General features: G+C 37.5%; 2 protein-coding genes across 2 annotated transcripts; both read right to left on the bottom strand.

Moving 5' to 3' along the window:
• Positions 1-304: 304 nt before the first annotated feature.
• On the bottom strand, positions 305-4,834 carry LOC127416827 (uncharacterized). The gene is made up of 7 exons (XM_051656390.1): positions 4,296-4,834; positions 4,065-4,189; positions 3,897-3,963; positions 2,136-2,289; positions 1,880-2,025; positions 1,648-1,758; positions 305-1,328 (listed from the first exon to the last, which is right to left on the bottom strand). The coding sequence occupies exons 1-7, from the start codon at positions 4,446-4,448 to the stop codon at positions 1,128-1,130; spliced, it is 957 nt and encodes a 318-aa protein (XP_051512350.1). The 5' UTR covers positions 4,449-4,834; the 3' UTR covers positions 305-1,127.
• Positions 4,835-6,449: 1,615 nt separating this feature from the next.
• LOC127416804 (RNA cytidine acetyltransferase-like) lies at positions 6,450-26,445 on the bottom strand. The gene is made up of 29 exons (XM_051656354.1): positions 26,304-26,445; positions 26,003-26,133; positions 25,828-25,919; positions 23,793-23,964; positions 23,581-23,703; positions 23,412-23,473; positions 20,414-20,528; positions 20,231-20,338; positions 20,000-20,133; positions 19,757-19,850; positions 17,234-17,332; positions 16,889-17,025; positions 16,673-16,797; positions 15,692-15,842; positions 14,087-14,183; positions 13,403-13,519; positions 13,191-13,292; positions 12,522-12,596; positions 12,270-12,386; positions 11,751-11,884; positions 11,603-11,651; positions 11,396-11,492; positions 10,144-10,254; positions 9,876-10,048; positions 8,719-8,838; positions 8,401-8,499; positions 7,739-7,812; positions 7,438-7,518; positions 6,450-7,317 (listed from the first exon to the last, which is right to left on the bottom strand). The coding sequence occupies exons 2-29, from the start codon at positions 26,114-26,116 to the stop codon at positions 7,212-7,214; spliced, it is 3,078 nt and encodes a 1,025-aa protein (XP_051512314.1). The 5' UTR covers positions 26,117-26,133; positions 26,304-26,445; the 3' UTR covers positions 6,450-7,211.
• Between the last annotated feature and the right edge of the window lie 1,235 nt (positions 26,446-27,680).

Genomic DNA, 27,680 nt, shown 5'->3' with positions numbered 1-27,680 from the left:
TCTAATTATGAATTTATGTTCTTTCAATTCTTGTTTTTTTAGCAAATGAAGTACCTTCTGCTGTTGAGATACTACCTGGGGGCAGTCAGCCCATGTCACAAGATCACCAGCAAGACCTCCCAATGCATTCTTAGCGATTCAAGCTCTCCTCAATGCCTTTAAATTGTTCCTCGTGTACTGTATGTCTTTTATGTAATGTCAAATATTTTCATCACATTCAAAAGGATGATTTACTGTCTCTCAGCAAATGGCTCAGCATTCAAACATGATGCTATGTCCAATGACTGCTTTGTGAGGACAGGGATTGTACTTGAAACTAACTTTTTATTGTTTTTGTAAATCTTGTGTCTGCTTTGCACAATCATTGAACAACATTAAGGGCCAACACTAGTACTATAAATACAGATTTTTCATGATTTGACTGTATATCTGGGCAACAAACACAATAATTTTCTTGTTAAACTCTTTACAATTCAGCATTTCCATTGTAAAGCAATTCCTCTGATAAGACACATTAAATTAAGGTATGCAGAATAATAATAATAAATAATAATAATAAAAAAGGATTAATGTCTTCAACAGCATAACCAAGCAATCTCATAAAAGCAACTGGTTTGCTTATTTGCTCACTTTCATGGTAGGAATTTCAAAACAATGACAACACCTTTTTTATTATTATTATTTGTCCCATATATTTGATTCAGTTAAGTCATGTCTGATGTCTTCACTATAAATTCAGTTGGAAACATCAGTCATAGATCATAATGCGCTATTGTGGTCAAATTCTGACCTTTTATGCTGTTACTACAGCGACAGTAATTAACTATTTTACGTTGTTTCTACAATGTTAACATGATTTTTTTTTTCATGTCAACCAGGATCCTACTTTTTACCTCCCAACTATGTAAACCAAGCAAATCCAATTAAGCAAAACAGTGTGTAAATAAGACAATTTTGTTTGACTTTTCTTTCAGATATAATGTTGTGCTTTACATTTCTTTAAAATTATTAAATTATCTAAGCTTCACCAGTTGTGTGCTCTGGCTAACATTACAACATAAATGACATTTTGTTTAAACACATATAAAATCTAAAATATTAAAACAATTTCCATTTAAACCATAACATCATGAGACAAGATCTGTTTTGGTTTCTTTGCCATAAGAATCCTTAAACCTAGACAACAGGTAATCAATTGACTTCACTGGAGAATATTTGTCTGATCCATCACAGCAAGAAATAACGGCCTCATCATCAGGCTGTACAAAGAAGGCCAAAGACTGACGTGTGTTGGAGTCACCTACAGGTGGTAGTAAAACCCTATGAACCTGAGGGAGCAAGCAAGAGGTAAGAAAATAATAAGCACATGTCCTGATGAATTCATTTATAGGTCTCTGCAGAACAGTAATGGGTGTTTTCAAACAGGGATGGGCGTTTCTAAACTATCCAATGAAAGTAGGGAATCTCAGTGTAGAAATCAGTGGGCGTTTCCAAACCAGGATGGAAGTTTCTAATATAACCAATGAAAGAAGGGAATCTCAATGGTTTAAAAATGCCCACTGATTGGGAAAAGCAATTTTTGTTCTGCAGAGATATAAGTCTTGATTAATTAAATGAAATGCCATATATAACAGCTAAGACACTCACGGCAGACACATAGACATCACTAGTCCATCTTTGCATCAGGTCTGCTATGTTTATTAGAACTGTTCCAGGAATGCATGGAGCTGAAATATACTCTCCATTCCGGTTAAGTACCTGGAGTACAACACAGAGAGAGAGACATGCAGTATATGGTAACTGAGCCTACTGTATTTCTCTGTGACAATTCATGCAAAAAAGCACTTTTTTCCTAATTTCCTATACTGGTACTACTCACCTGCAGTCCACTTTCAGGGCTTTGGAAGACCAGAGTGATGCTACCATAGTCAGAATGTTCACCACAGCGCAACTGACCATCCTTCACAGACAAGCTCTTCACCTGGGGGTAGTACAAAGCCCGTAGAGTGGTGCCATTTACATCACCTTTAAAGAGTCCACATTATACAAGTCTTGTTAAAGCCAGAGGAAAAAACAGGAATTATTAACATACAATCTTAGGGTCACTACGAGGAAGTGCATTTCATTTCACTCACTTCCAATAAACTTATGTGCTTTGAGGAAGACCTCTGCATCCAGACCCAAACTGAGAGCCATCACTCGCAGCACTCTGAGAGAGAGTTCCTTACAGCGTAGAAAAAAGGACACTTGGACACCTCGGAAATCATCAACTCCTTCCGAGGGCCAGTTCTAAGCAAATTGAGTGTGTAGAGAGATATGTTTACAATCACAAATGTAAAGAGAAAGTGCATATATATATATATATATATATATATATATATAACAGAATTCAGAAGCTTTTTCAAATATATAGTGGGTTCCAAAAGTCTGAGAAAACTGATGATCAAATTCAAATGGTTAGTTCACCCAAAAATGAAAATTCTCTCTACATTTACTCACCCTCATGCCATCCCAGATGTGTGACTTTCTTCAGCAGAACACAAAGATTTTTAGAAGAATATCTCAGCTCTGTAGGTCCATACAATGCAAGTGAATGGTGACAAAAACTTTGTAGCTCCAAAAAATCACAAATGAAACATAGGAGTTATCCATATGACTCCAGTGGTTAAATTCAAATCTTCAGAAGCGATATAATAGCTGTGGGTGAGAAACAGATCAAAATTGAAATCTTTTTTTTTTTTTTTACTCTAATTCTCCACTTTCACTTTTACATCTGAAAGTGAAAGTTAAAGTGAAGATTTACTTTGAAAAGGACTTAACCTATTATATCGCTTCTGAAGATATGGATTTAACCACTGGATATGGATTACTTATTTTTCCTTTATGTGGTTTTTACATAAAGGTCTGATCACAAATCACTTGCATTGTATGGACCTACAGAGCAGAGATATTTTCTAAAAACCTTCATTTGTGTTGTTCTGAATAAAGAAAGTCATACACCTCTGGGATGGCATGAGGGTGAGTAAATGATAAGAGAATTTTCCTTTTTGGGTCACTATGATTGATATTATTATTATTATTTTACTTTTTTTTCATTTAATCTGGAAGTAAACAAACTTTATGGATTTTCAGCGGTTAAAAACAGTAGAAAAGTTATGACATAAAATGAATAAGTATTTATCATTATGCAGAATTCATTTCTCAACACTTGTGACACTGACAGAGTTTATACAAATACATTTGTTTGTACAAAAGATCAGAATTACTTGCTTGCATTGAGGTACACATGATGCTCTTTGGATTGTTAAAAAAAGATGCCAGGATAACATGTATCAACAGCATAGAGCTTGAGTGCATGCTGCCACTGAAGCAAAAGAGATGCATGCCAAATACCAAGAAATCCATGTACATTTTTTAATTTTTAGTTGCACTCAAATAATGCTTCTAATTAAATTTGTAATTAAAATTTGTTTATTAAATTAGAAAAGTATACATATTAAAAACAAACCCTTCGTGAGAATACACTTAGAAATATAACTAAGGGTTTTCTTAATTTAAAGGGTTTCTTGCAACTGGGCCCTGAACATTGGCCTGCACTGCAGCCCATAAATTTAGACTTCTTTATTGACAGCGTTCTATAATGATCAGTTTATGATTACTACCATCACCATATCTTAAACCAGTTTGATTTTTTGAAAAGTTGAACAATTGTGACAGGTGGGTAAACACCACAGCTAAACTATGTAGTTGTGTGCATGTAATTATAATCATGCTTGCTGCTGGTGGTAGTAAAACAGTAACACGGTTAGCACATAGTAGTGCTATATAGTCATGCTATCCATATAAGAGACAGACAGACAGGCAGAGAAGGAGATGAATTTGAAATTGGCATTTACAATATCCCTGCTCAAAGATGCTGTATTAAAGGCTTCCTTCAAATCACCAGGACATCGAGGATTCAAACTGTGAAATGACACGAGAAGATTAAAACATTGTCATGCCTTTCCTTCATTCGTGACTCGTGAGTATAGCAGTAATGCTGAGTTTAGAGGAGATTGACATGCCTTTCCGTTTCTACTGAAACCCAGCCGTGGTTTCCATTGCAGGAGAAATTGCCTCTACTGAAAGGCCTTTTCATATCTTCAGGCAAACAGAAGAACTTCTTTGAAATGCCCATGACTTTGTCCACCTATAAAACGGAGTGAACAGTGAAGAAAATATAAAATAAGCCAGTATGCAGACTACTGGAGTATTGTTAAAGAGTAACGGTTACAGGCATGTTGAAAACTACGAACCTCTTCCTGATTTATCCCAGTGTTTTTCAGGTAAACAAATCCCACCTCGGTGAAGGCCGTTCTCAGTTCCTTACTTAACTTTTCCAATTTATCAGCAGATACAGTGCTCTTTCCCAGTTCGTAAACATCAAAATCGACAATAGGAATCTCCATGCTGAGCTATTTTCTCCAGAGACTGCAAAACGTCCAAGTTGAGCAATGTAGGCTAATCAGTGACCAATTGAAGAACGCAAGCGCAAAGTTCACTAAATTTCAAGCAATATTCCGTTGAGAACATTATGGTGTTGGTGCAAGACTTAAAAGAACAGTTCTTTTAAGTTATCACAACAGTTATCACATCCCACATGTGTATTACTTTCTTTTGCAGAACACAAAGAATTTTAGATCTCAGCTCTGTAGATCCACACATCGCAAGTGAATGGTGAGCAAAAGTTTGAAGCCCCAAAAAGCACATAAATGCAACATAAGTAATCAATATGACTGCAATGGTTTAAGTTTTCTGAATCGATTTTGAGAACAGATCAAAATGTAACTCCTTTTTCACTGTATACTATGCTTCTTTCCATTGCAGTCTCTTAACAAAATAATGATTTCAAGCTCTGTTACACGTCCTAGTGCTTGACGCATGCGCAGAGCACTAGAGGTCTGAATGGGCCTTAAAATGAAACCTGACCTGACCCGAACGATACCGTCAGATGTTAAGCCCGACATTGCGTGCTATCTAATTTCTTCTCCTAACAAGTACTGTTACAATAGGCTGTGTTTTATGTAAGTATATAGGCAACATTCGTAACAGTACTGAAACAGTAAACATACACAGTTTTAACAAGGCACGGCAGCCCCCTAGTACACTAGAGCAGAAGGGAAAAAAAGCATTGCTTTACTGTTTATTTGCTGAAAATTCACTTGGTGCAGAACAATGGGGAATAAAATGAAATGATCCAACAGTCCCCTCTATGCAGTCTGAACTTGTTAATAATGTTGAATCTTTGTGACAACTGCGCTAAAAACAATCTAGACGCAGCTCAGAGAATGAACCCGAGTGCAGGTGTCTCAACATGTGTTTCTGAAATTTTGAAGTTATTTTTAACTTGACATGGTGTTTAAAATGTGCCAGTCCTGTGCGAGACGCTGAAGAAACAGTGAGACAGTGGCGCAACAGTCCAAGACATTCGTCTAGCATGTGTTTACATAGGAAAACAATGGGAAAACAGAAGCACGAAAAAACACGTTCGGTGTTAATGTTCCCTAACTCGTCTGTCCACGGGTGTCTGAGAGTGAGAGCACGTGCGCGAAACAAGTTCGGTAAGCCTGTTTATTTTTTCATTCATTACAAACCCGAAGTCCTACTTGAAAAACTGACCCGAAACCCATTGGGTTCTCAGGTCCCATCGGGCCCTAGTCGGGTTGCAGACCTCTACAGAGCACTAGATGGAGCTAGGAAGTCTAATCGAGCTTGAAATCATGATCGCAAAGGAGACCGCTAATGTCAAGGTTTATAGTGAAAAAGGAGTTGCATATTGGTCTGCTCTCAAGCAAAGTCTATTAGATCGTTTCAGAGGACATGGATGAAACCACCTGAGTCGTATGGATGACTTTTATGCTGCCTTTATGTACTTTCTAGAACCTCAACAATGTTGGTAACCATTCATTTGCATTGTGTGGACTTACAGAGTTGACATATTCTTCTAAAAGTCAGTATTTGTGTTCTGCAGAAGAAAGTCATTCACATCTGGGATGGAACGAGTGAGTAAATAAGAGAATTTTCAATATTGGGTGAAAAAAAAAAATCTTTGAAGTTAACCATCAGGACACAAAGTCAACATACTATTATTATAGACTTGTTAGGTTTTTTCTTTTTTTTTTTTTTTTCAAAATCCCTAAACCAAGAACAAAATTTCTGACTGTAACTCTACATCCACTAAACTCAGCACATACCTTCAGACTGTTTTTGCCCATCGTGGTCATTAAAATATGGTATATATATATATATATATTTTAAAAAAATCCCAGACTCATACTAACAGAATATCTGTTTTTCAATTCAATAGCCTGTCTGTCTGCCTGCCTATCTATCTATACAAACTTTTAAAACTATTTAAACTTCCAAACAAGGTTTTGTCAAGTCAACATTAAAGTGTGTCTTTACCCATCTAGTTTGAAATTTGTGGTTTTTAATTATACTGCAACTCACAACAGAAAATGTATTGTGTACATTTGTTTGCACAATTGTGACCATGAGAATACAAAATATAAATGTACCTTTACCCATTTAAATACATGAATTTCCCAAAATGTTCTTGTGTAAAGGCAGTACTATAGTCTCAAACTCAGTAATTCCACTCAATAAGTTTAGCAAATTCAAAACATTGAAAAATAAATTTGGAAAGCAAGTCATGTATCATGACATATTGATTAATCATGATATTGATGTAAACATGTTAATTACAAATAGCGTAGGAAGTATGGTTACAAGACAAAATATACAACTTGCAGGGCTTCCACTGAAAAAAAAGAAAAAAGAAAGATAAAAACAATGGCCCTTATTCAAAGTAGTGGCATCTTTCATTTTTGACAGGAATGACAATGAGGCTGTGAGGGTTGTACAGGTTGTACAGTTGTTTAAGGTGTTCTGGATCGTTCTGCTGAAACATTTGGGAACAAAATCTTTCCAAGGAATTTCAGCAGACAGCTTTATACAGTGCATGTCATTGAAAAGACTAAGTCGCAGCTCACTGCCTCATTTTCATTTGCATCAAAAATCAAATATGGCGCTACTGTGAATAATGTCTACTGGTCTTGTCTCTAAAATCCTTCTATTCAGAGTCAACTGTGTCTTTGGATTAATTCTAATGGATTTATAGGTTGACAATCACACAAACAAAACACATCTTTCATTTGAAATGAGGAGTCCATTTATGTTCTCTTTCCAAATTTACTCTTTTTGTCCTTATTTTTCTTTATCTTCTTGCCTTGCCCTTGTTCTTTCTGGTTTGTGCCTTCCAGTTTCCTTTTCTTGTCACTAAGAGGGAAAATGGAAAGATGAGTTTGTAGCAGTTCAAGCTGTCTCTATCCAGACAAAACACGAAAATAAAGACATTTGTGTCTTCCATATGCCAGAGCTACACCTTTCTACGCTTACCTTTTTATGCTAACAATAGCTGTATGTCCTGCTTTATTCAAGACTTGGTCCCACTCCTCATCATCTCCTTTGATCATGTACCTTTGTTGAAAATTAATAATAATAAAGTACATGTAGCACTGCACAGCCATCTGAGTAAAATTGTCAAATAGTACTTCCTCTACATTAAAGTTATCATCAGATGTACCAAAATACAGTAACGTTAAAGAGAGAAGGTTTTCACTTTAAGTATTTTATTTTTATTTTTTTAATCTAAATAATAGTTAAATAAAGTTTGGTCCATTGCTTTGAGATTACTCACTCTGAAAGATCCATGTCTTTAATATTCTCCATGTCCTTTTTGTGTCTCTCTTGAAACTCTTTGGCAGCCTCATTCTACAGGAGTGGAGATGTGGTCAACATTTACTCACAAAACAATCATATTACTTGTTACTTACTACAGGCTGAGAAACGACAATGTTACGAGTATCAAACAATTGTAATAGACTGAATTAGGATGCTATTCTTGGAGTAACTACCCTATGAATGTGTGTGATTGTATACTTTTTCCTTTAAGGCCTGACGTAGGATTTACATTCAATAAATAGGAAGCAATGCCTCTACTTTATTATCCCATTTTTTCTGTGCAGCCAATTCCCAGAAAAAGGCTTAGTTATACAATTAACAATAGGTTTGCCATATTTGGCTTTGCCTTTGCTGAGGAAAAGATCCAAGATGGACAGCGGCTCAGAGCAGATGTGAGCAAGACAACGGTCTGTTTTTTTTTATAATTGTGAGAAGCAGCTCACAATTAGTTGGTTACTGCCAAACTATATTTTCTAAAACTTACCGACTCCGGTCTGATTCTCCAACGATTATGTAAATTAGGCTTACGACTGAAAATTGGCTAGAAAGATGTCACTTTAAGAGGCTTGCCAGTTAAGCAATATCTTTCAAAATCACAAAACATCTATAGTCTCCTACCAGATCTTCATTTAGTGTCTGTACAGTTGGTTCCATGCTTATGTCTTTGATGGCCACCATCTCTGCCTCAATTGCCTTTTCTTGAAGAGTGTTGAAGAACTGCAGGAGTTGAAAAACAAAAACTACACACTGAAAAAAATATAGAATAGAGCAGGCCGAAGAGCAGATACATGCAATATATTTCTCACGCTTGCCAGTGGCAGTGGTCTGATGATAAGCAAGTTCAGAAGGCTAAGCCTTTCCTTTACGCCAATTTAATCAGTGGAGAGGCAGCCAGTGTGTATATGAAAGACAATGAGAGAGGGCTTTTTTTCTCACCTGCATCACTTTACGGATGATACGGTTGAACAGGCCCATAAGCTGAGAACTAGGCAGGTCGATCTCTTTCTCGAGCTCATCTACAGTCTTGTGTTGAAGACCAACTCCCAAAAGTAGAGCCTAAAAAAATATTGATTAGGCTTTACACACATGCCTGAACAAATACTTGCACACCACAGAGATCAACACGTCTAAGACTCCAATTTAAGACTTGGACTCCCAAACTAGAGATTTTGGTCTAGAGGGACAAATATTTTCTCTGAATATCATAACATGGCTTAGATAGTTTATTTGCTCCTGTATTCCATAGCAGTGCTTCAACACAATGACAACCACTGGTTTAATGTCCAAAGGACATTCTACTAAGTACTGTGCTCAACAAGTATGCAGCCTCTTTAAAAAAAACTAAACAAATGCATGTCTATCTGTGGAACCTTCACCACAAATAGCATGATAGAAAAACAGAATTAATTCATTTAATATTTAAATTTAAATGTAGGTAAACTGTCGGTAATGTGTCATATAATTGTAAATTAATATTACACATTTTTTATTATAATTTATACAAATATTATTAAAAAAAAAACTACTAAAAGTGCATGATATTAAAACAAATACTATCTGTAACACTTCACAATAAGGTTCCATTCATTAACATTAGTTAATTCATTAGGTATCATGAACAAACAATGAACAATATACAGTATTTCTTTACAGAATTTTTTTAAATCTTTATTAGTGTTAGTTAAAAAAACATGTTAGTTCATGTTAGTTCATAGTGCATTAACTAATGTTAACAAATACCACTTTGATTTAAATTTCTTTTTAGTATATGTTGAAATTGACATTAATCAGAATTAATAAATACTGCAAAAGTATTGTTCATTGTTAGTTCAAGTTAACTAATGTTGATAAATAATGTTAACAAATGGAACCTTATTGTAAAGTGTTACCTAATTATCTTTTGAAGTAAATCCTCATTTATTTAAAGTATGACTAAATTCCAAGAAATATATATATATATTTATTTTTTATTATTTATTTATGAAATTAACTCTCCTGCAACAGGACTTATAAAACTAACCTGCATGGAGAAAACTATTACCAAAAGGGACTTGAGACTTAACATGCTGCGCAAACACATACTGCTTACTTACACACTGGGCAACAGAGAGCGTGATGTCTCCCATCTGTTTGAGGAAATACATGCGTGCAATAACAGGAATCATGTCCATGATGAGGTGATAGTCCACCATGTTTCTTGAATACATTTCCAAACGCTTCAGATCGTATGGAGTGAACTTGGCAGCTAGTTCTGTGCTGGTGAGTGCTGAAAAGACATGTTTCACATGAAAAGTTTCATCATTCACCAACACATACAGCATTTTAGTGTAATGAGGTGGAAGATGCGGGTCTGTAGCCTACCTGCTGTGCTGTCATCCTTGGCGCTCTTATTCTGCAATATGTTGAGAGCCAGTGTCGGGCTAAAATTGCTGAACTGGAAGGACAGGAGGGAGAGGAACCTCCGTCGGAAATCTGTCCGTCACAAAGAGACTTTTCTTTTAAAAAGTCTTTTAAATCAAACAGTGAATTTAAAACAGCATAGCTGAGTAAGCATTTTATGGTTTTTAATGACTCTAAGATGCTGATTTGTCAAAATATTCTGCAGTCAAAAATGTTTGTATAATGATCGCTAAACTGTATAATTAAAAGGCAACAGTTTTATGTCACTTGTATCCATCAAGTTCTTCACACATAATAAAATAATAGCAGTCTAATAGTAATCATGTTAGATGGTATTAGATGTAATATTAAAAATATTTCGTATTTCAAATATTTCGAAGACACCACATCAAAGTGATAATTTTGATCGCCATTTATTTTGCTCAGTGTACATTAGAGGTCTTCACGTGTCTACTTGGATCCGAAAACCCGAGGTCTGACCCCACGCGGGTTCGGGTCCAAAACTTTGACGAGTGCCTCGGACATGGGTCAGGACTGATAGTAGTAGCCTTGGGTCTCGAGTCATTTTAAATAAATGTGCTTTTACCGAATGGACCGGAGAAGACCCGAATTCTTTTAAAATATGCCAACTTTCCATTACTCGTTTCAGGCATTTAACAATATTTTATTATTCAAAACAAATACTTATTAAAAAATTCTATGATGTTACTATCTCACTTTTTCTCTGTTCTCTATCAATCCGCACTTCTATGTGTAAATGACCAAACCCTTCTGGATACTGATGTGTGCAGGCTTTGCAGATGTCACTGCCTTTTATATTCGGGTCCAGTCGGGTTCGATAAAAAAATTGCCATCGGGTCGGATTCAGGTCAATTTTAAAAATTAATTTATGCACGTCGAGTTCGGGTAAGAAGTGATTCTGGTCGGGTACAGATCTTAGGACCCGAGAAGACCTCTCCTATACATCCCTTGTTTTGAACTGTGCTTTTTTTTTCTTCTCTCAACCCAAGTTTAAGTCCTGGCTCAAGGTACTATCCCGATCCCATTCCCCCTCTTCTCCCCTGTCATTTCTTGTCTCCCTCTCCACTATCTAATCTAAGGGGCTATCTGAGGCAAAAAGTGCCAAAAATATAATTTACAACAAATCTGAACTTAGGGACTGTGTATGTGTTTGTGCTTGCAGCAGGATGAATGAGAGAGTGGGAATACTCACCTTTCCAGAAGGCAGATAGCCACTGGCCTTGCTCTGTTGACTCTTCAGTATTCAGCTCCTTCAGCATAATGCACGAGTGCTCCCCCGTCAGGTCATTCTAGGAATCACAATACAAGAATACATTCCCCATTATATTATCTTTATTACAAAAAGATCAACAGTCCAGGACCATACTTAAAAAAAAAAAAAAAAAAGCTGCATCATTACCGGAGTCTGTCTTAAATAAACCGGAACAAATCCAGCCTTTTTCCAGAATCTGGAGTGGAAAGAAAGCGGGGAGATTAAGTAGTTAAGACTATGCCTCGGAATAGTGTTGTAGGCTGTTTGTGCGTACCCCTGCAAATCTGCAACTCACTTGAGCAGCTGAGGAGTGAGACCATACGACACCCCCAGGTAGTCCAGCCTTTCGGCTCTCCTCTCATTCAGCTTCAACAGCAGAGGTGGCAGATCTTTCCTGGGTGACACCACCTCCTCCAGGAGACTGACAGCCTGTACATACACATGGATCAAAAATAATCCTTACTGAATACTCCTTGCAATATTCTCATTTATCGTGGCTTTTGATCCAGCTAATCTGCTACTTTATCAGTGAAAAGGCATGCCGAATAAGTGTCATCACATGTTTGTGATTGAAGAAATGGCGCACATTACAACTGATTCCCCTTTACTCTATTCTGTGCATTGCCGCCTGAGAGGGTTAATTTAGTTCCGGTTTTGTTAAAAAAAAGGATTGCAACAAAAGCACATCAGTTTGGGGTTTATCATTACAAATTTGAAAAGATTAAATCTAAACCAACTTCGTAAAGCAGCTTATCTTAATAAGAGCTTAACACTGAACTGAACCGAAAAATGGTTGGTTATTAAAGACTGTTACCTCACTGCTCACGGATGTGATCGTGCTAGCTGCTGTCTGTTCTTTCTCATCCAAAAGAGGAAACTGACCCTCATAGTATTTCTGCAGAAGTTGCAACGCACAGCTGCCGTAACCCATCTGCAAAGCAAAACAATAAATCATGTATGCGCAATGCCATAGCTATTCAAACAATGCAATAATGCGCATTTAAGCTTTTCACTATACATTAACTGAGCTTTTATATAATCAGAGGAATTGAAGTAAGACATTTACCCCCTGATAGTCAGGATTCACTGCGATACGGACAACCCTGCCCCCAGAAAGGCCTCCAAAATCTGGGTCTTGAAACTAAATGCAAACCAAAAGAGCATCACAAAATAATTTCTAATAGACTCTCTTGTGTGGTGTATTTGGGCATTTTGCAAACATTTAAAACTTCAAAAAGTATATGGACATTTTCTGGTTTTCAAACATTAGGAATTCATCGTTTCTTTCCAAAATCGTCATTGCGCAATCGCGGCAAAAATTCGTGTTTGGTGTGAAAAGGCCTTTAGTGGAACATGTCCATTATTCATGTGATGAACTACACCAGGAGTTACTCTTGAGAGGGAACAGACTTCATACAACCACTAAAAAACAACATGGGACTAATTGGTTAAAACTAATAGCAAAATGTCTCAGAAAGGTAAAAAAAAAAAAAAATTTGTTTGCAGATGCCACTTGCTTAGAAAAAAGAAAATAATAATAATATTAATATGAATAATAATAATAAAAAAATCTAAAAGAAAAAATCTCAAATGCATTGAAATGTTAATTTTTTTTAAGTGTTACTCTAGTGATCAAGTGTCCAAATACTTTTTTGGGCCACTGTAGATTATTCCAATTGTCAGTATTGCATAAAAAAATCTATGCCATAACCTATGCAGTTTCCAATTAGGTTACCTGTTCTGAAACAGTCCAGGGAATGAGGTCACCAGAAGCTTTCTTCCCTCTGGACAAGCTGCTGATGATGGACTGGCGGGAGATCTCTCCTTCCAGACACACCTGTAAGTTAAAATACAGGTGCAAATGTCTTTCACAATCCAGAGGTTTTCAATAACAACAACTTAAACTCAGATTCACAAGTATCAGAATTAAGTGATCTGTGGCCATACCTGCACAACTGCCAAGACTTCCGGGAGAGTGTTCTGTGTGGGTGGAACAGGGGGCAGCAGACAGAAGAGATGATGAGCTGGAGCATCTGAGAGCATCTGAAGGTCATTGGGTGAGTTCTGAAGAGGAAGAATGAAAAAATTAAGCTGATGCAGGTTTGATGTCTAGAGGTTAAAGGATTAGTTCATTCAAAAATGAAAATTCTCTCATCATTAACTCACCCTCATGCCATCCCATGTTCATGTTTTTTTTTTTTTTTGCAGATTAATATTTATAAAAGAATACCTTCGCTCTGTAGGTCCATTTAATGAAAGTGAATGGTGACCAAAACTCTGAAGCTCCAAAAAGCACATAATGGCAACATAAGAGTAATCCATACGACTCCAGTGGTTTAACCCATGTCTTCTGAAGCGATCTAATTGATTTTGGGTGAGAACAGACCATTACTTTTTATGCTGATACATTTCAAACTTTTATGCTGTCTTAATGTGCTTTTTGGAGCTTCAAAGTTTTGGTCACCATTCACTTACACTGTACAGACCTAAAGAGCTGAGATGTTCTTCCAAAAAATCTAAGTTTGTGTTCTGCATGAGAGTGAGTAAATGATGAGAGAATTATAATTTTTGGGTGATCCCTCTAAGACATAACGTAATGGTCCAATACACTAGATACTCCAGTACATTTACCTTATAGTGCGATGCTACGTAGAGCGCCATCAGGCGCTGAAGAAAAGTCTCAGAGGCTTTGTGGTAACAGAACAATGTGTCTCGATTCACATAGTAACTGGATTAAAGGATTAAAGAAAGCTAACATAAACAGATATTAAATGTACACTGGCGGTCAAAAGTTTGGAATAATTTACAGATTTTGCTGTTTCGGAAGGAAACTGGTACTTTAATTCACCAAAGTGGCATTCAACTAATCACAAAGTATAGTCAGGACATTACTGATGTAAAAAACTGCACCATCACTATTTGAAAAAAAAAAAAATCATTTTTGATCAAATCTAGACAGGCCTCATTTCCAGCAGCCATCACTCCAACACCTTATCCTTGAGTAATCATGCTTAATTGATCATTTGGTACTAGAAAATCACTTGTCATTATATCAAACACAGTTGAAAGCTATTTGGTTCGTTAAATGAAGCTTAACATTGTCTTTGTGTTTGTTTTTAAATTGCCACAGTATGCAATAGACTGGCATGTCTTAAGATCAATATTAGGTCAAAAATGGCAACAAAAAAAAGAAACAGCTTTCTCTAGAAACTCGTCAGTCAATCATTTTTTTGAGGAATGAAGGCTATACAATGCTTGAAATTGTCAAAAAACTGAAGATTTCATACAAAGGTGTACACTACAGTCTTCAAAGACAAAGGACAACTGGCTCTAACAAGGACAGAAAGAGATGTGGAAGGACAGATGTACAACTAAACAAGAGGATAAGTACATCAGAGTCTCTAGTTTGAGAAATAGACGCCTCACATGTCCTCAGCTGACAGCTTCATTGAATTCTACCTGCTCAACACCAGTTTCATGTACAACAGCAAAGAGAAGACTTGCAGGCCTTATGGGAAGAATTGCAAAGAAAAAGCCACTTTTAAAACAGAAAAACAAAAAGAAAAGGTTAGAGTGGGCAAAGAAACACAGACATTGGACAACAGATAATTGGAAAAGAGTGTTATGGATCTTAACCCCATTGAGCTTTTGTGGGATCAGCTAGACTGTAAAGTGCGTGAGATGTCCCCGACAAGACAGCCACATCTATGACAAGTGCTACAGGAAGTGTGGGGTGAAATGTCACCTGAGTATCTGGACAAACTGACAGCTAGAATGCCAAGGATCTGCAAAGCTGTCTCTTTGAAATAGTTTAAAATTTCTGAAAAAAAAATTCAAATTGTAATAGTAATTTTTCATGTTATTAATGTCCTGACTATACATTGTGATCAGTTGAATACCACTTTGGTGAATAAAAGTACCAATTTCTTTCCATAAGAGCAAAATCTGTACATTATTCCAAACTTCTGGCTGCCAGTGTATATATTTAAACATATTTTCCCAGGTTAATTCTGAACCTAACACCAAAGAAATAAATTGCCTGGAAGATAAATTAATGAGATGCTACAATCTTTTGTTATTATGGGATGATACACATGTATGTGTTGGTGACACTGTTTGTATCAGGTAGATAAAATACTTAAAGTGAAAGACAAGCTGGTATGATGTGACAACTCATGAGCACTAAAACTGCATTAAATGTAGAGGGATTTCCTTTAATAGGCTGTTAGAGGATACAGGTCACACGTCTGTGGTAAGGGGCAGCCGGAAATGATGCGTGGTATGCTCAAACAGTCCAAGCATAGCAGTTCATTCAACCATTTCTCCACATGGTCCCCTGGGCCATAGCGTATAGATTCATGGAGGGTTACCTCATGGAGGGATCGAGCTGCAGAATATAACAAATAACTTCTTTATGTACAAATCTTCAATCATGTATTAATTCTAGTTTTGCAGATTTTTGCTCAACCATTTGCACATGCATTAGTATTGTAGACAAAATGTCAAATGTACCCATGTATGAAAGTCACTAAACCTAATTGCATTTGTTTCTTAAATGGATTACTTGGTCCAGATAGTGAAGAAAAGTACCAAAAAATTCCTAGTATACATGGGAAATCCTTCAATACTGTTTAAAAAGCATTCCATGAGGATACTTCATGTAAGATTTATGTTTTGATTTGTTTAACAAGTTTGGTCACTACATAATTCCCATGCCGCTATTTGTGTTATTTCATAGTTATTATCATTTTACTGTTATCCTAATATGTGGCAAACAGTAATAGTCAAAGGACGGACAACACTCACTTAAATGAACTACACAGAAAATGAATTAACCACTAGCAAAAGCCTTCATTGGCCAAAATCAAAGGGCAATACATCTATGTGTATTTTCTCAGTTAATTCAGGATGACTTCAAGGACTTCAACACTAAAGCTTATAGTTCATACAAGATCATTCTGTTTAACCATTGACCCACAACACTTACTTAGTTTCCTCATTTTAACCACTAATAGTTCTAAACATAAATAACTAATCTTGGCAGTATATTCGTTTTCTGTTATAGCATAATTTCATGTACAGCTGCTTTGAAACAACGCCTGTTGTGTAAAGTGCTATACAAATAAATCTGACTTGACTTAATAAAAAATGAGTAGGTGATTCCAAGCATCTCACTTGTGGTGTAAAAGAGAGGAGGATATGGGTGTTAGTGGATACCTGCTGCTAATCTGGCTGTGCTGGTGTTTCTGTTTTCAGCGGAGAGGTTCTGCTGGCTGTCAGCGCTCTGCTGCCTCAACTGCTGAATGAGCTTAAGAGACAGAGAACGCCCTGTGCCCTCATATCTGCACGTGGACACATGTACACATAGATTAGTGCAAATGTTATTTCACCAATCGAAAAACATTAAAATCCAACAGACCAACAAATACAGACCCATTGATTGTAGATGCCATAAACACAAGGTAAGGCCCCAGTAATTTCTTCACTAAAGGCAGGGGGATAGCAGCAGCCTCGTCAATGACTAGCAGCTCTGCCTGGCCTAACTTCACAGCATCCGCAGGGTGTATGTACTGTAGGATAGCACAAGAGTTGGTTACAAATGAGGAAAAATGCAATAAATGACGCCGTTGATCTTGTCTGGGATTGCATTTCTTTGCTTTCATATATTTAAAACATTCAGAAGTGCAATATGCAGACTGTTAGCAAAGATATTGACTGAGGCTCCATGATTCAACAAATATTTGCAAGTAGGAAAAGCAGAGATGGAAGCCAGTTTACCTGAATGGTCTGCCGGTGTTCCCTGAAGATGTTAACACGGACCACAGCTTTGTTAAATTCTGGGTTCAAAGACTGGATTATTTCATAGTCCATATGTTCCTACAAAAAGAAAATCTGGTTTAAAGTGTGCCCCTAGACATATTCATAATTTATACTCTCCTGGAATATAATACAATGTATTTGTCTATTATAATACAGACAGTTATAGTCCTGGGTGATGACTGGTCAGTTCGGTGTTCCAGCTGTGCTCAAATAGCAACAGCATGTTTCCATCCAAGTTACCAATTTAACATATGCACAAAATTGCAAAAAAATAAAATAAATATATCTGCAAATAAAACTGTGTTTCATCCCATGTGTTTAAGAGAACAAAATCTTCACTTCTGGGGATATTGGCAAAAATAAAAATTGAAGTTTAAGCCAATATAGCTCTATTATTAAAAGTAAATAATTACTTGCTGTTTGCGGACAAAACGCTCTGATAAACTTCATGTTTGCTAGCATTACGCGGCAGATGTCTGGAAGGGATAGTATGTGTCAAGACAGTTCTGGGGGGTAATAGCAGCCAATCATTTTGATGACAGGATTTGTCTCTGGGATTTCAGAATAACCAGAGCAACATTTCAGATGCTATGTGATAATACTGATTTTATTCTCGGAGCGAATTATGTAAAAATTCCATATGTATTCCTGTATAAATTCTATACAAATATACACGGTAATATTAATATAATAATATAATATGGGGTTCCATCGTAATTAATGTGCATGACTTCTTATTGAATAAAAAATGTATCCACCTCTAGCGAGCGCATGTTTTTATGCGCATTTTAAGAGATAAATAGAGACCTAACTACAGAAATAGGGAGCCATTACGGTCTTATATGCTTATGGCTTTCCATTGCACAAAGATATTAGGTAATAAACTGGCCTTGTTTTGTGAACTTGCAGTTTTATATTAATTTAACAATGCATTTGGTGATTTGGAAACACTTCCTTTAAGTCAGATGAAGACAAATGAGAAACATGGAGTGAAATATCACAATACATTGTAGTTTTAATTCGCAATACACCAAAAAAAAAAAACAATTGCAATAATATTGTATTGTGACCTAAATATCAATATTTCAATATCAAATATCATATTGCCATTTATCTTGGCTGATATGATATTTGATGGCTAAAGGCACTCCGTAGCATGTTTTGCCTAAAAGCCGCATTTAGCTGCGACTATATTCACAATATATTGAAATTTGAAACACTAAGGGGAAAGTATAGTGTATACCAAATTAGGGCTGTCGATTTAACCCATTACTTTAGTGTGGATTTTCCTACCATACAAGCAATTCAAGCTTAAAGTTCATCTGATTTTATGATCCGCTTCAATAGGTAGCAGCGCGACTCAACAAATCTCACAAGCAGTGCACCCACAGAATGAGAACTACTCACTTAGAGGACAGCACAACAGAATATAGGAATCTTGAGAAGCGATTTTCAAAGTTTCCACTACTTTTAACTTGACAGTGTCCTAAAAATACGGGACGCTTCAAATGTGTCCGTCTGAGACATGCACATAGAGCAACAGTTAAAAATAGGGCAGACGGGGGCCTGGGTAGCTCAGCGAGTATTGACGTTGACTACCACCCCTGGATTCGCGAGTTCGAACCCAGGGTGTGCTGAGTGACTCCAGCCAGGTCTCCTAAGCAACCAAATTGGCCCGGTTGCTAGGGAGGGTAGAGTCACATGGGGTAACCTCCTCGTGGTCACGATTAGTGGTTCTCGCTCTCAATGGGGCATGTGGTAAGTTGTGCATTGGTCGTGGAGAGTAGCATGAGCCTCCACATGCGGAGTCTCAGCGGTGTCATGCACAACGAGCCACGTGATAAGATGTGCAGATTGACGGTCTCAGAAGCGGCGGCAACTGAGACTTGTCCTCCGCCACCCGGATTGATGCGAGTAACCGCGCCACCACAAGGACCTACTAAGTAATGGGAACTGGGCATTCCAAATTGGGAGAAAAGGGAATAATAATATAACTAAAAAATAGGGCAGATGGCACGAACTTTGAGAACTGGACACACTGACGATACTCAACGTGAAACAGATTGCTGTCAACTATAGGCTTGTTTAATTATATGAGAATAAAACAAACACTATATTTAGTTCTGAAGCCACTTTTTGTATTGTTTAATAAACAATGCTTTATTCGTCTGCCACAATAATGCAATTTATTTCAAACTGAATTTCAATCAGTATTATATATTTATTATAGGTCCTTCAAATTACATTTATGAATATTTGAATTATGCATAATTTATATGAATTATCTTTATTTAGGGGCCTTTTCTCAGCAAATAATGGTGTCTGCGATTAATTGTCATGTAATTTATTCGATCAGAAATTTTAATTGATTGACAGCCTCATACCAAATATTACGTATATTAATAGCAAGGTTTTAAATAGATCATATCTACTTTAGGTGGTGAGTAACCCTGATATGCGAATAATAATTATGATGATTACCTGATACTGAAGGGCATCAAAACCTTTAAATATGAACTCGAACAGTGTATGCAGATTGTCTGGGCTAGGTGATGTGACGAAAATATTTGAATAGCTGGGAAGAGAAAGAGAACTCAATTAAATTAGCAATTTATTAGTTTGTTAGGAATTCAGTTAAATTATTGACTTAAAACATCAAATTTACGAAGGAAGGAAGGATATGTAACAAGTATGTGCATGGATAGCATTCACTCCACTACATACCCAAATGCAACAGCTCCAGCTATAGCCAATCCCAGCGCAGCAGACTTGCCTCGACCACGGGCAGCAGTGAGAGCTACAGTGCTGCGTAAGGTCTTCTCTGAAATGGCCTCGATGAACTTCAGCACTGCTTTGGCCTAAATACAAAAACAAAGAAATTGTCAAAAAATTTCACATGGTGCCACACAAAACACATGAAACATCATGAAACATCAAGGTATATTTTGGTTATACCTGGTCCATAGTTTTGCAGCTGTCCACTAGAACACCAACCGGCTGTGTGTCTTGTAAAGACTCCTTTAGGTCCTTCAGCTCTTGTTTCCGTGGGGATGGCCCATCATCCTGTTAGCAAATACACAGATTAAGAATGGAGCTATTGATCAAATAGGATATTATCAGATTCTAGACAAGATTTACCTGTGTTTTAGGAGGGAGAGGTTTGATGTTGGTAATGTGACTGGAGATTGGTAGAATGTTGAGTTGGTCATCAATAACAACACATGTCTTACAGGAGGAGAGAGACAGGATGAATCTGGGAAACAATACGAAAAGGCATTTCTACAAAAAGATGTCAAGCAATTGTCTCAAAAGGAAATTAATGGAAAGCTGAAGCAGAAATAGGATATAGCAAGCTTTAACTCAAAACTGGTATTGGTCACAGTAATAAAAGCCTAATAATCCAGAAATAATCCCACTAATTGCTCAGAACAAAGTTTGGAACAAAACGGCTTCATGTAAACTTCATTAACATCATGACATTTTTATTAGAATCAAATGTGCATGTAAAAATAAGTGTTTTCAAATAAATGTCTTTTAAAGGAATATTCCGGGTTCAGACGTTAAACTCAATCAACAGCATTTGTGGCATAATATTGATTACCACAAAAAAAAAAAAAGATTACCTTTAAAAAAAAAAAAAAAGCAGTAAAAATCGAGGTTACAGTGAGGCACTTACAATGGAAGTGAATAGGGGCCAGTTTTTGAATGTTAAAATACACAATGTTTCAAAAGTATAGCCACAACACATAAAGCATATGCGTGTAAACATGATTTTAGTGTGATAAAATTACTTGCAAACCTTTTCTGTATAAAGTTAAAGCCAATTTTACGACTTCATTACCATGACGATGTAATGTCAACAAACCCTAAAATGACTGTAAAAATGACAATATAAATAACTTTACAGATCAAATAATGTAAAAGTTTTAACAGAAGAATGCTTTAATACAATTATAAGCTTTACATTTCTGCCTTTAAACCCTCCAAAAATTGGCCCCTATTCACTTCCATTGTAAGTGCCTCACTGTATCCTCGATTTTTTTTTTAAAGCTGCACTATGTAACTTTGTGCTCTCTAGCGACATCTGTTGGTGAAAACTGCAAGCAATTTGCGGAAGGATATTTGAAGTTCATTGTGTTTTGACACTACTGCTCTGGCGGATGAATATGGCAAGCCAAAAGGCTCACAATACGCTATAGTCTAAGGGGCCGTTTACACGACAACGTTTTCAACTAAAAACGGAAAACTTATGAGTTTTGGCTGTTTGTTTACACGACAACGGCGTTTTGGGGCCTGAAAACTTAAACTTTTGAAAACGGGCTTCAAAGTGCACATTTTTTAAAACGATGCCGTTATCGTCTCCTTGTAAACATACAAAAACGCGAATTTATGAAAACGATGACGTCATGCGCACGCGCATTATGTGTTCAGTCTATAGGCATGCGCGTGAGTACTTCAAAACAATGCGCGAGACATTCAAAACTACAATGCCGGACTACAGGACTGTGTTTGTGCTGCTCAAGATTTTGAGTTTATTGACGCTTCTCCAGCAAAGTGTAGATTTACTGCATCACTACTACGACCAGCGATCACCATCTTCATTGTTTGTATTCACTGCTCTGTGGAAGAATGCTTTTGTGCACAGGCGCGTAGTGTTTCTTTACAAAGTGACATCGCCAACTACTAGCCTGGCACGTGTAATACAGCGTTTTTAGTCGTTTTCACGGATCCGTGTGGACGGGAATCATTTTTACAAAGTTGTCGTCTGTACATGAAACTTTTCAAAAACGCAAGGAAAAACGTTTCCGTTTTTAGTACATCGTTGTCATGTAAACGTACCCTAAAACGGCGTTTTGGTTGCACAAATACGCGCGTTATGAGTCCCGCCTGCTGATTTCCACAGCCAGTAAGTTTGAACTCTCCTTTTCTGCATATCGCGGCGCCATTTTGTGGCCCGTTCTGCATAACGCAGCGGCTCGTTTCAGCTTATCGTGGCCCATTCGGCCCGTTTTGCGGCCGGCCCTCCGGCCCGCACGGTTCTCCCGATGGCCAGTCCACCCCTGATCAGCCCCAAAGTGCATCGGCCCACTGGGAAAATGCCCGGTATGCCAGATTACCAGTCCAGCCCTGACTGTATTTTTGATACACGTTTACATTAAGAAATGTTTATACATTTATTTTTCTAAATATCTGAATATTTGATTAAAGTTTGGTCTGTTACAGTTTGACATTTCTTTGTCCATTTTGCACGTTTTTTGTCCATTTTAAAGGAAATTTTTGTCAAAAGACTAAAACTGTGAATTTAAAGTTGATAAAGCAAGTGAAACTGTAGGCCTAATAACACTGTAAACTAAAAACATTAAACAGGCAATAATGGGGATAAAATATACTTTATTAAACATGAAAATAATTTGTACAAGAAGTCAATTTCAGAAGTCATATATATTAGTAAACATGCACAGTAACTTCCCCTGACAACGGATCCCGATCGGTAAACACACGAGTAATGTTCGATTCATAAAAGCATTACCCCTACCAGACAACATACTGTATCCAATTCCAAGCGTTATAGCAGGTTAACAACTTCGACAAATAGATAACAGATAAACATCCATCCAGACAGCAGCGATGCCATCCTGAACTGTGTGACTGTGACTGACTGAACTGAACAGCATCCTCAGCCAGAACACGTGACAGCCGACACTTCTTTCCTGTGTTTACGGACATGACGTCATGACGCAGAGGAACGACATACACCAGCGATTTCGTGCCAAATCCGACCCGACAGCTCAAAATACTGATTATTTTTATAAGCTTACCGTAGTGAATCGGGGTAAGGTAAGGACATTGTTTTGAACACTGACTGTTTATGTACTTAATCAATAATGGCAATTTGTTCATTTTTAACCAAAAAATCTTACATAATGCAGCTTCAAGGAAAAGGAGGGACAGGGGACCTGGGTAGCTCAGCAAGTACTGACGCTGACTACCACCTCTGGAGTCATGAGTTTGAATCCAGGGTGTGCTGAGTGACCCCAGCCAGGAGTTTGAGCTTAACTTTTATTGAACCAGGAATATTCCTTTAAATCATTATCTTCTGAATGTATGTTTTATCATTTGTCATAACAAAACCAACCTTTCGTTGAACCTTCCAACAACATCCTGGTGAGCCTCTGTCCGATATCGAGAATGAACATCCTGAAAGAGAACAAGACAATAACAGTAACGCATACATAATTATGCTTTGTGTTTACACAGATTTGCAGATTTGTATTTGTTTATTAAGCATTAAAGGGGCAATTTACCATTGTCATTGTATACAGCTGTTTCAGTGAGTTCATAGTCCTCAGCAGAATGACCACAATGCCTCCACCTTCCACTGTCTCAATGGTTCGAGCTAAGAGGTTAGGTGTGAGAGCTTCAAAGTCCTAAAACAGGAAGAAAGTGAGATGAACGTCCGCAATAAAGTTTAGAGTAATATGAAGGTCATCTTTGAGTAGTTTGTCACTGTTGTTACCTGCAAAACACACATGCCGTATGTGTTTCCCAGGATCTTGTGGGTTTCATTGTAGTAACAGTAGCGGATGTTGGTTGCAGCAACAAAGAGCTCGAAGGGATCGTCCTGTTTTAGATTCAGGGTGCCTGTTTTGATCTTTTTCTGCAGCTGCCGCATCCTCTTCTTACGATTACTATAAAAGAACAGATTTGTTTACACACTTCGTTTCCCACACTTTTTGACCAATGAATTTCCATGACCTTTGCTTTGGAAATCAAAATCATTCGGACTGATTAAGTGAAACAAAAAACAAAAACAAAATTTAAACAAAGATTTGCTCACAATCAGATATCACTTTAGCTTGCAGGTAAGGTTTACTCGACAGAAAAGCAATAGCTAGACGATGAAATATTCTAGGCCAGAGCATCATTAGTAAAATGTATTCAATAAAGAAATTTCCATGACTGGGAAACACATTTTTGTCAGTGCAGTGTTTCCCTTATATGCATTTTGCAGCAGCGCTGCACCACTGCTGAATTATGAGTGCCGCTGTTGGGATTTCACATGGTTAATTTAATATTCTTGACACAACATAATGCTTGCCAGCCCCAGTCAGCTGTGTCCTTTCTACACTGTGAAAGGGACCTCACCACACACACACACACACAAATAAACGCACTTACTCTCAGTGATGTCACCGCATAACAACATGTGCCAAACTCGCTTCATTTCAAGTGGCCCGCGAACTCATTTCTGAAACGTAGGATGGCAGGGGGTCGCAACGTTTCACTGAACAATCAGTTAGTGCTTTCCTCGTGAATATAAATGAGCCTTCCCTTCATCTGTATGTTTTGGAGCGTATTTTGCTCACTTCAAAAGCAAAATGAAACAGCGCTACATGGGTCAATTATCAACACGGCTTAATCATAGCAGCACGAGCACAGAGCAGGTGCAGTAATTCGCGGACTGGTCTCAACCGTACAGACTATTTTAAATGCGCCTGTGAACCAGTGAGATTTGATGCGGAGATTGCGAAACCCATTTGAATGCGGTACAGAATTGTCTGTTGCAAAACTCCTATGACTCGGTTTTCATAATTATGGACCAAGCTATCAGTTTTCCATCTGTGTAAAATCTGTACTCTTGTAATGCTCTCTGGTTGTAGGAAAATGTAAGTTGTTTTGTTTGCCTTCAGAAATTCCAAGACATGACTGTAGTTTATTAGTACGAGCCTGATGAAAGGAATCTGTATAGAAGACCCAACATAGTCACACTGTCAGAAAATTTCAATTTAGCCCTATATAAATTAGGAGTTTATTTTTTCCACAGATGTTACTGTTGTTACTGTTGTTTTTCATCTGCATCCCAACCTCAAAATCAATGCTGTACTGTCAAATGTGCATTTCAATGCACATAACATGTAATATTATTAAAATGTAATATACATAATCAAAATGCCGTTTGAGCGTACAAATAAACCCTGATGTGGCTCAGGCTGAAATTGAGTTTGACACCCATTTTAATCTATTCTTTGACCAACATGCGTTAATACGGACTGCATGAGTTAGTTGCGTGTAATAATGACAAAGAAAATATTTTTTTTAATATGTTATTATTTTGTGAGCAGCTGACACTGTAGTGTAAAATTCTACTCATTACTGATTTTACTTTCAAGCAGACCAAGAAAATGACCTCAAATGACCCATCAACGTGTTAAATGACCTGAGTTGTGTAGAAACACCAATCTAACTGTGGCCATACACAAGTTTGGCAATGACGAGGTTTGAGGGCCATTGAGTTTAATCATGGAGTCTATGGTACCATCTACAGGTAAAACAACATGATTTACCCAATCAGCTGAACAGGGTGAAGCATTTGAACGAATTTTCCGAGTTTGTATTGCCTTCTGGGCACGCACACTAACTGGCAATTTTAACCTAACTGGCAATTTTCTGAGTTGACAGTTTAGTCAGATGGGAAAGGGTCTGTCATCAGAGGGGACCATGAAAAATAACATTGGGATGCTGAAGTGTTCTCATACCATTAGTAATCATACCTGCTAAAGCCAAGCTCCTTTTTGTAGCACCATAAGACTGATGGCCGGGCTCGGACTGTAGCTTTAGACAGCATGTGATGCAGAATGACAACCTGGATACAGTGCAGCAATTACGATTGAGTTTAGGTCTGGTTCAGCAAAAGTCACACAGTGTAACAGTTATATTATGCATTACCTGATCTCGTCCACGATCACCAACTATAACAAACATAGATCGATGTTGTAGTGCGACACCGTTTTCTATCTGGACACGAATGCGATTGTCCACCTTCTTCCGAAAAGTTGCCATAGCTTCAACGCTTCACCCTGTCACCACAATTAGTGAAACAAGGACAGCAATTAAAACCCACATTTGTGACATGGACTGAAATAAAACAACGTAGTATGTGTAGGGAGAAAACTCATTTCTACACATTCTTTATAGCGAACACAAGGGTCATTTTAATCGTATTCATGAATGATCATAAAAGGCATACCTTCAGTGTTGTACCTACGATTCAAAATCTACTTAATCTCATACACAACTTTGCGAAATAAAACAGTATCTCATTTACAGTACATAATCACGCTCATTCATTCACGTGGGAATGCCTCGGCAGAAGGACCCTGACACGATGGACCCCAAACAGACATATTGCTGTCCGTGATATCGCCTGTTCATTTAGAATGACGTTTAGGCAATAAAAATATTAATGGAATCAAGCGATATTATCTGACTGTAATTGTGTTCCTCATTTTTGTGTAATAATCACGATCTTAGGGAGGGCTTGGTAGCTCAGCGAGTATTGACGCTGGCTACCACACCTGGAGTCGCTAGTTAATCCAGGGTGCTGAGTGATTACAGTCAGGCTTCCTAAGCAACCAATTGGCCCGGTTGCTAGGGTGGGTAGAGTCATGTTGGGTTAACCTCCTCCTGGTCGCTGTAATGTGGTTCTCACTCTCCGTGGGGCGTGTGGTGAGTTGTGGTGGACGCCACAGAGAATAGAGTGAAGTCTTCACACGCGCTACGTCTCCGCGGTAACGCTCAACAAGCCACCTGATAAAATGCGCGGATTGACGGTCTCAGACGCGGAGGCAACTGAGACTTGTCCTCTGCCACCCGGATTGAGGCGAGTCACTATGCCACCACAAGGACCTAGAGCGCATTGGGAATGTCAAATTGGGGAGAAAAATTATAACCATGATCTTAATGTATATAAAAATTGTCTGTGCCCTTACGTTGTGTTTGAATAAGAATCAAGACATTTATAAATACAAGTAAATATACACCCTGCTGAGGGGTCAACCAGTGTTTTTGGTTTGGGGCACTTTTTTTAGCTTGTCAGGCTCAGAGACAAGTTTAAAGAAATAGTTCACCCAAAAATGAAAAATCTCTTGTCATTAACTCACCTTCATGCCATCCTAGATGTTTATGACTTTATTTCTTAAATACACAAATGAAGATTTTTAGAAAAATATCTCAACTCTGTGGGTCCATTCATTGAATGGTAGCCAGAACTTTGAAGCTAACAAAAGCTTATAGAGGCAGCATAAAAGTAATCCATATGACTCTAGTGGTTAAATCCATGTCTTCAGAAGCGATAGGTGTGGGTAAGAAACAGAACAATATTTCAGTCCTTTTTTACTATAAATGTCCAATAATGGCAATTCTACATACTTTCAAATTGCAGGTTTTTCCATTGTTTGTGTTCTTTGCATTACAAAGATTGTAACAAAGTCCCTATTTATAATGAATAAAGGTGCAAAGCAGTGACATTGTTCTCCTATTACTTACAGTGCTGTCAGCACAGCATATTATGTCATAATTTCTGCAATTGAAACAGCCTAAATAAATAGAACTATGGCAAGTTCTC

Source organism: Myxocyprinus asiaticus, chromosome 26, assembly GCF_019703515.2.
Source record: "Myxocyprinus asiaticus isolate MX2 ecotype Aquarium Trade chromosome 26, UBuf_Myxa_2, whole genome shotgun sequence".
In the NCBI taxonomy this organism is placed as follows: Eukaryota; Metazoa; Chordata; class Actinopteri; order Cypriniformes; family Catostomidae; genus Myxocyprinus; species Myxocyprinus asiaticus.
This window is presented reverse-complemented; position numbering and strand designations above follow the sequence as displayed.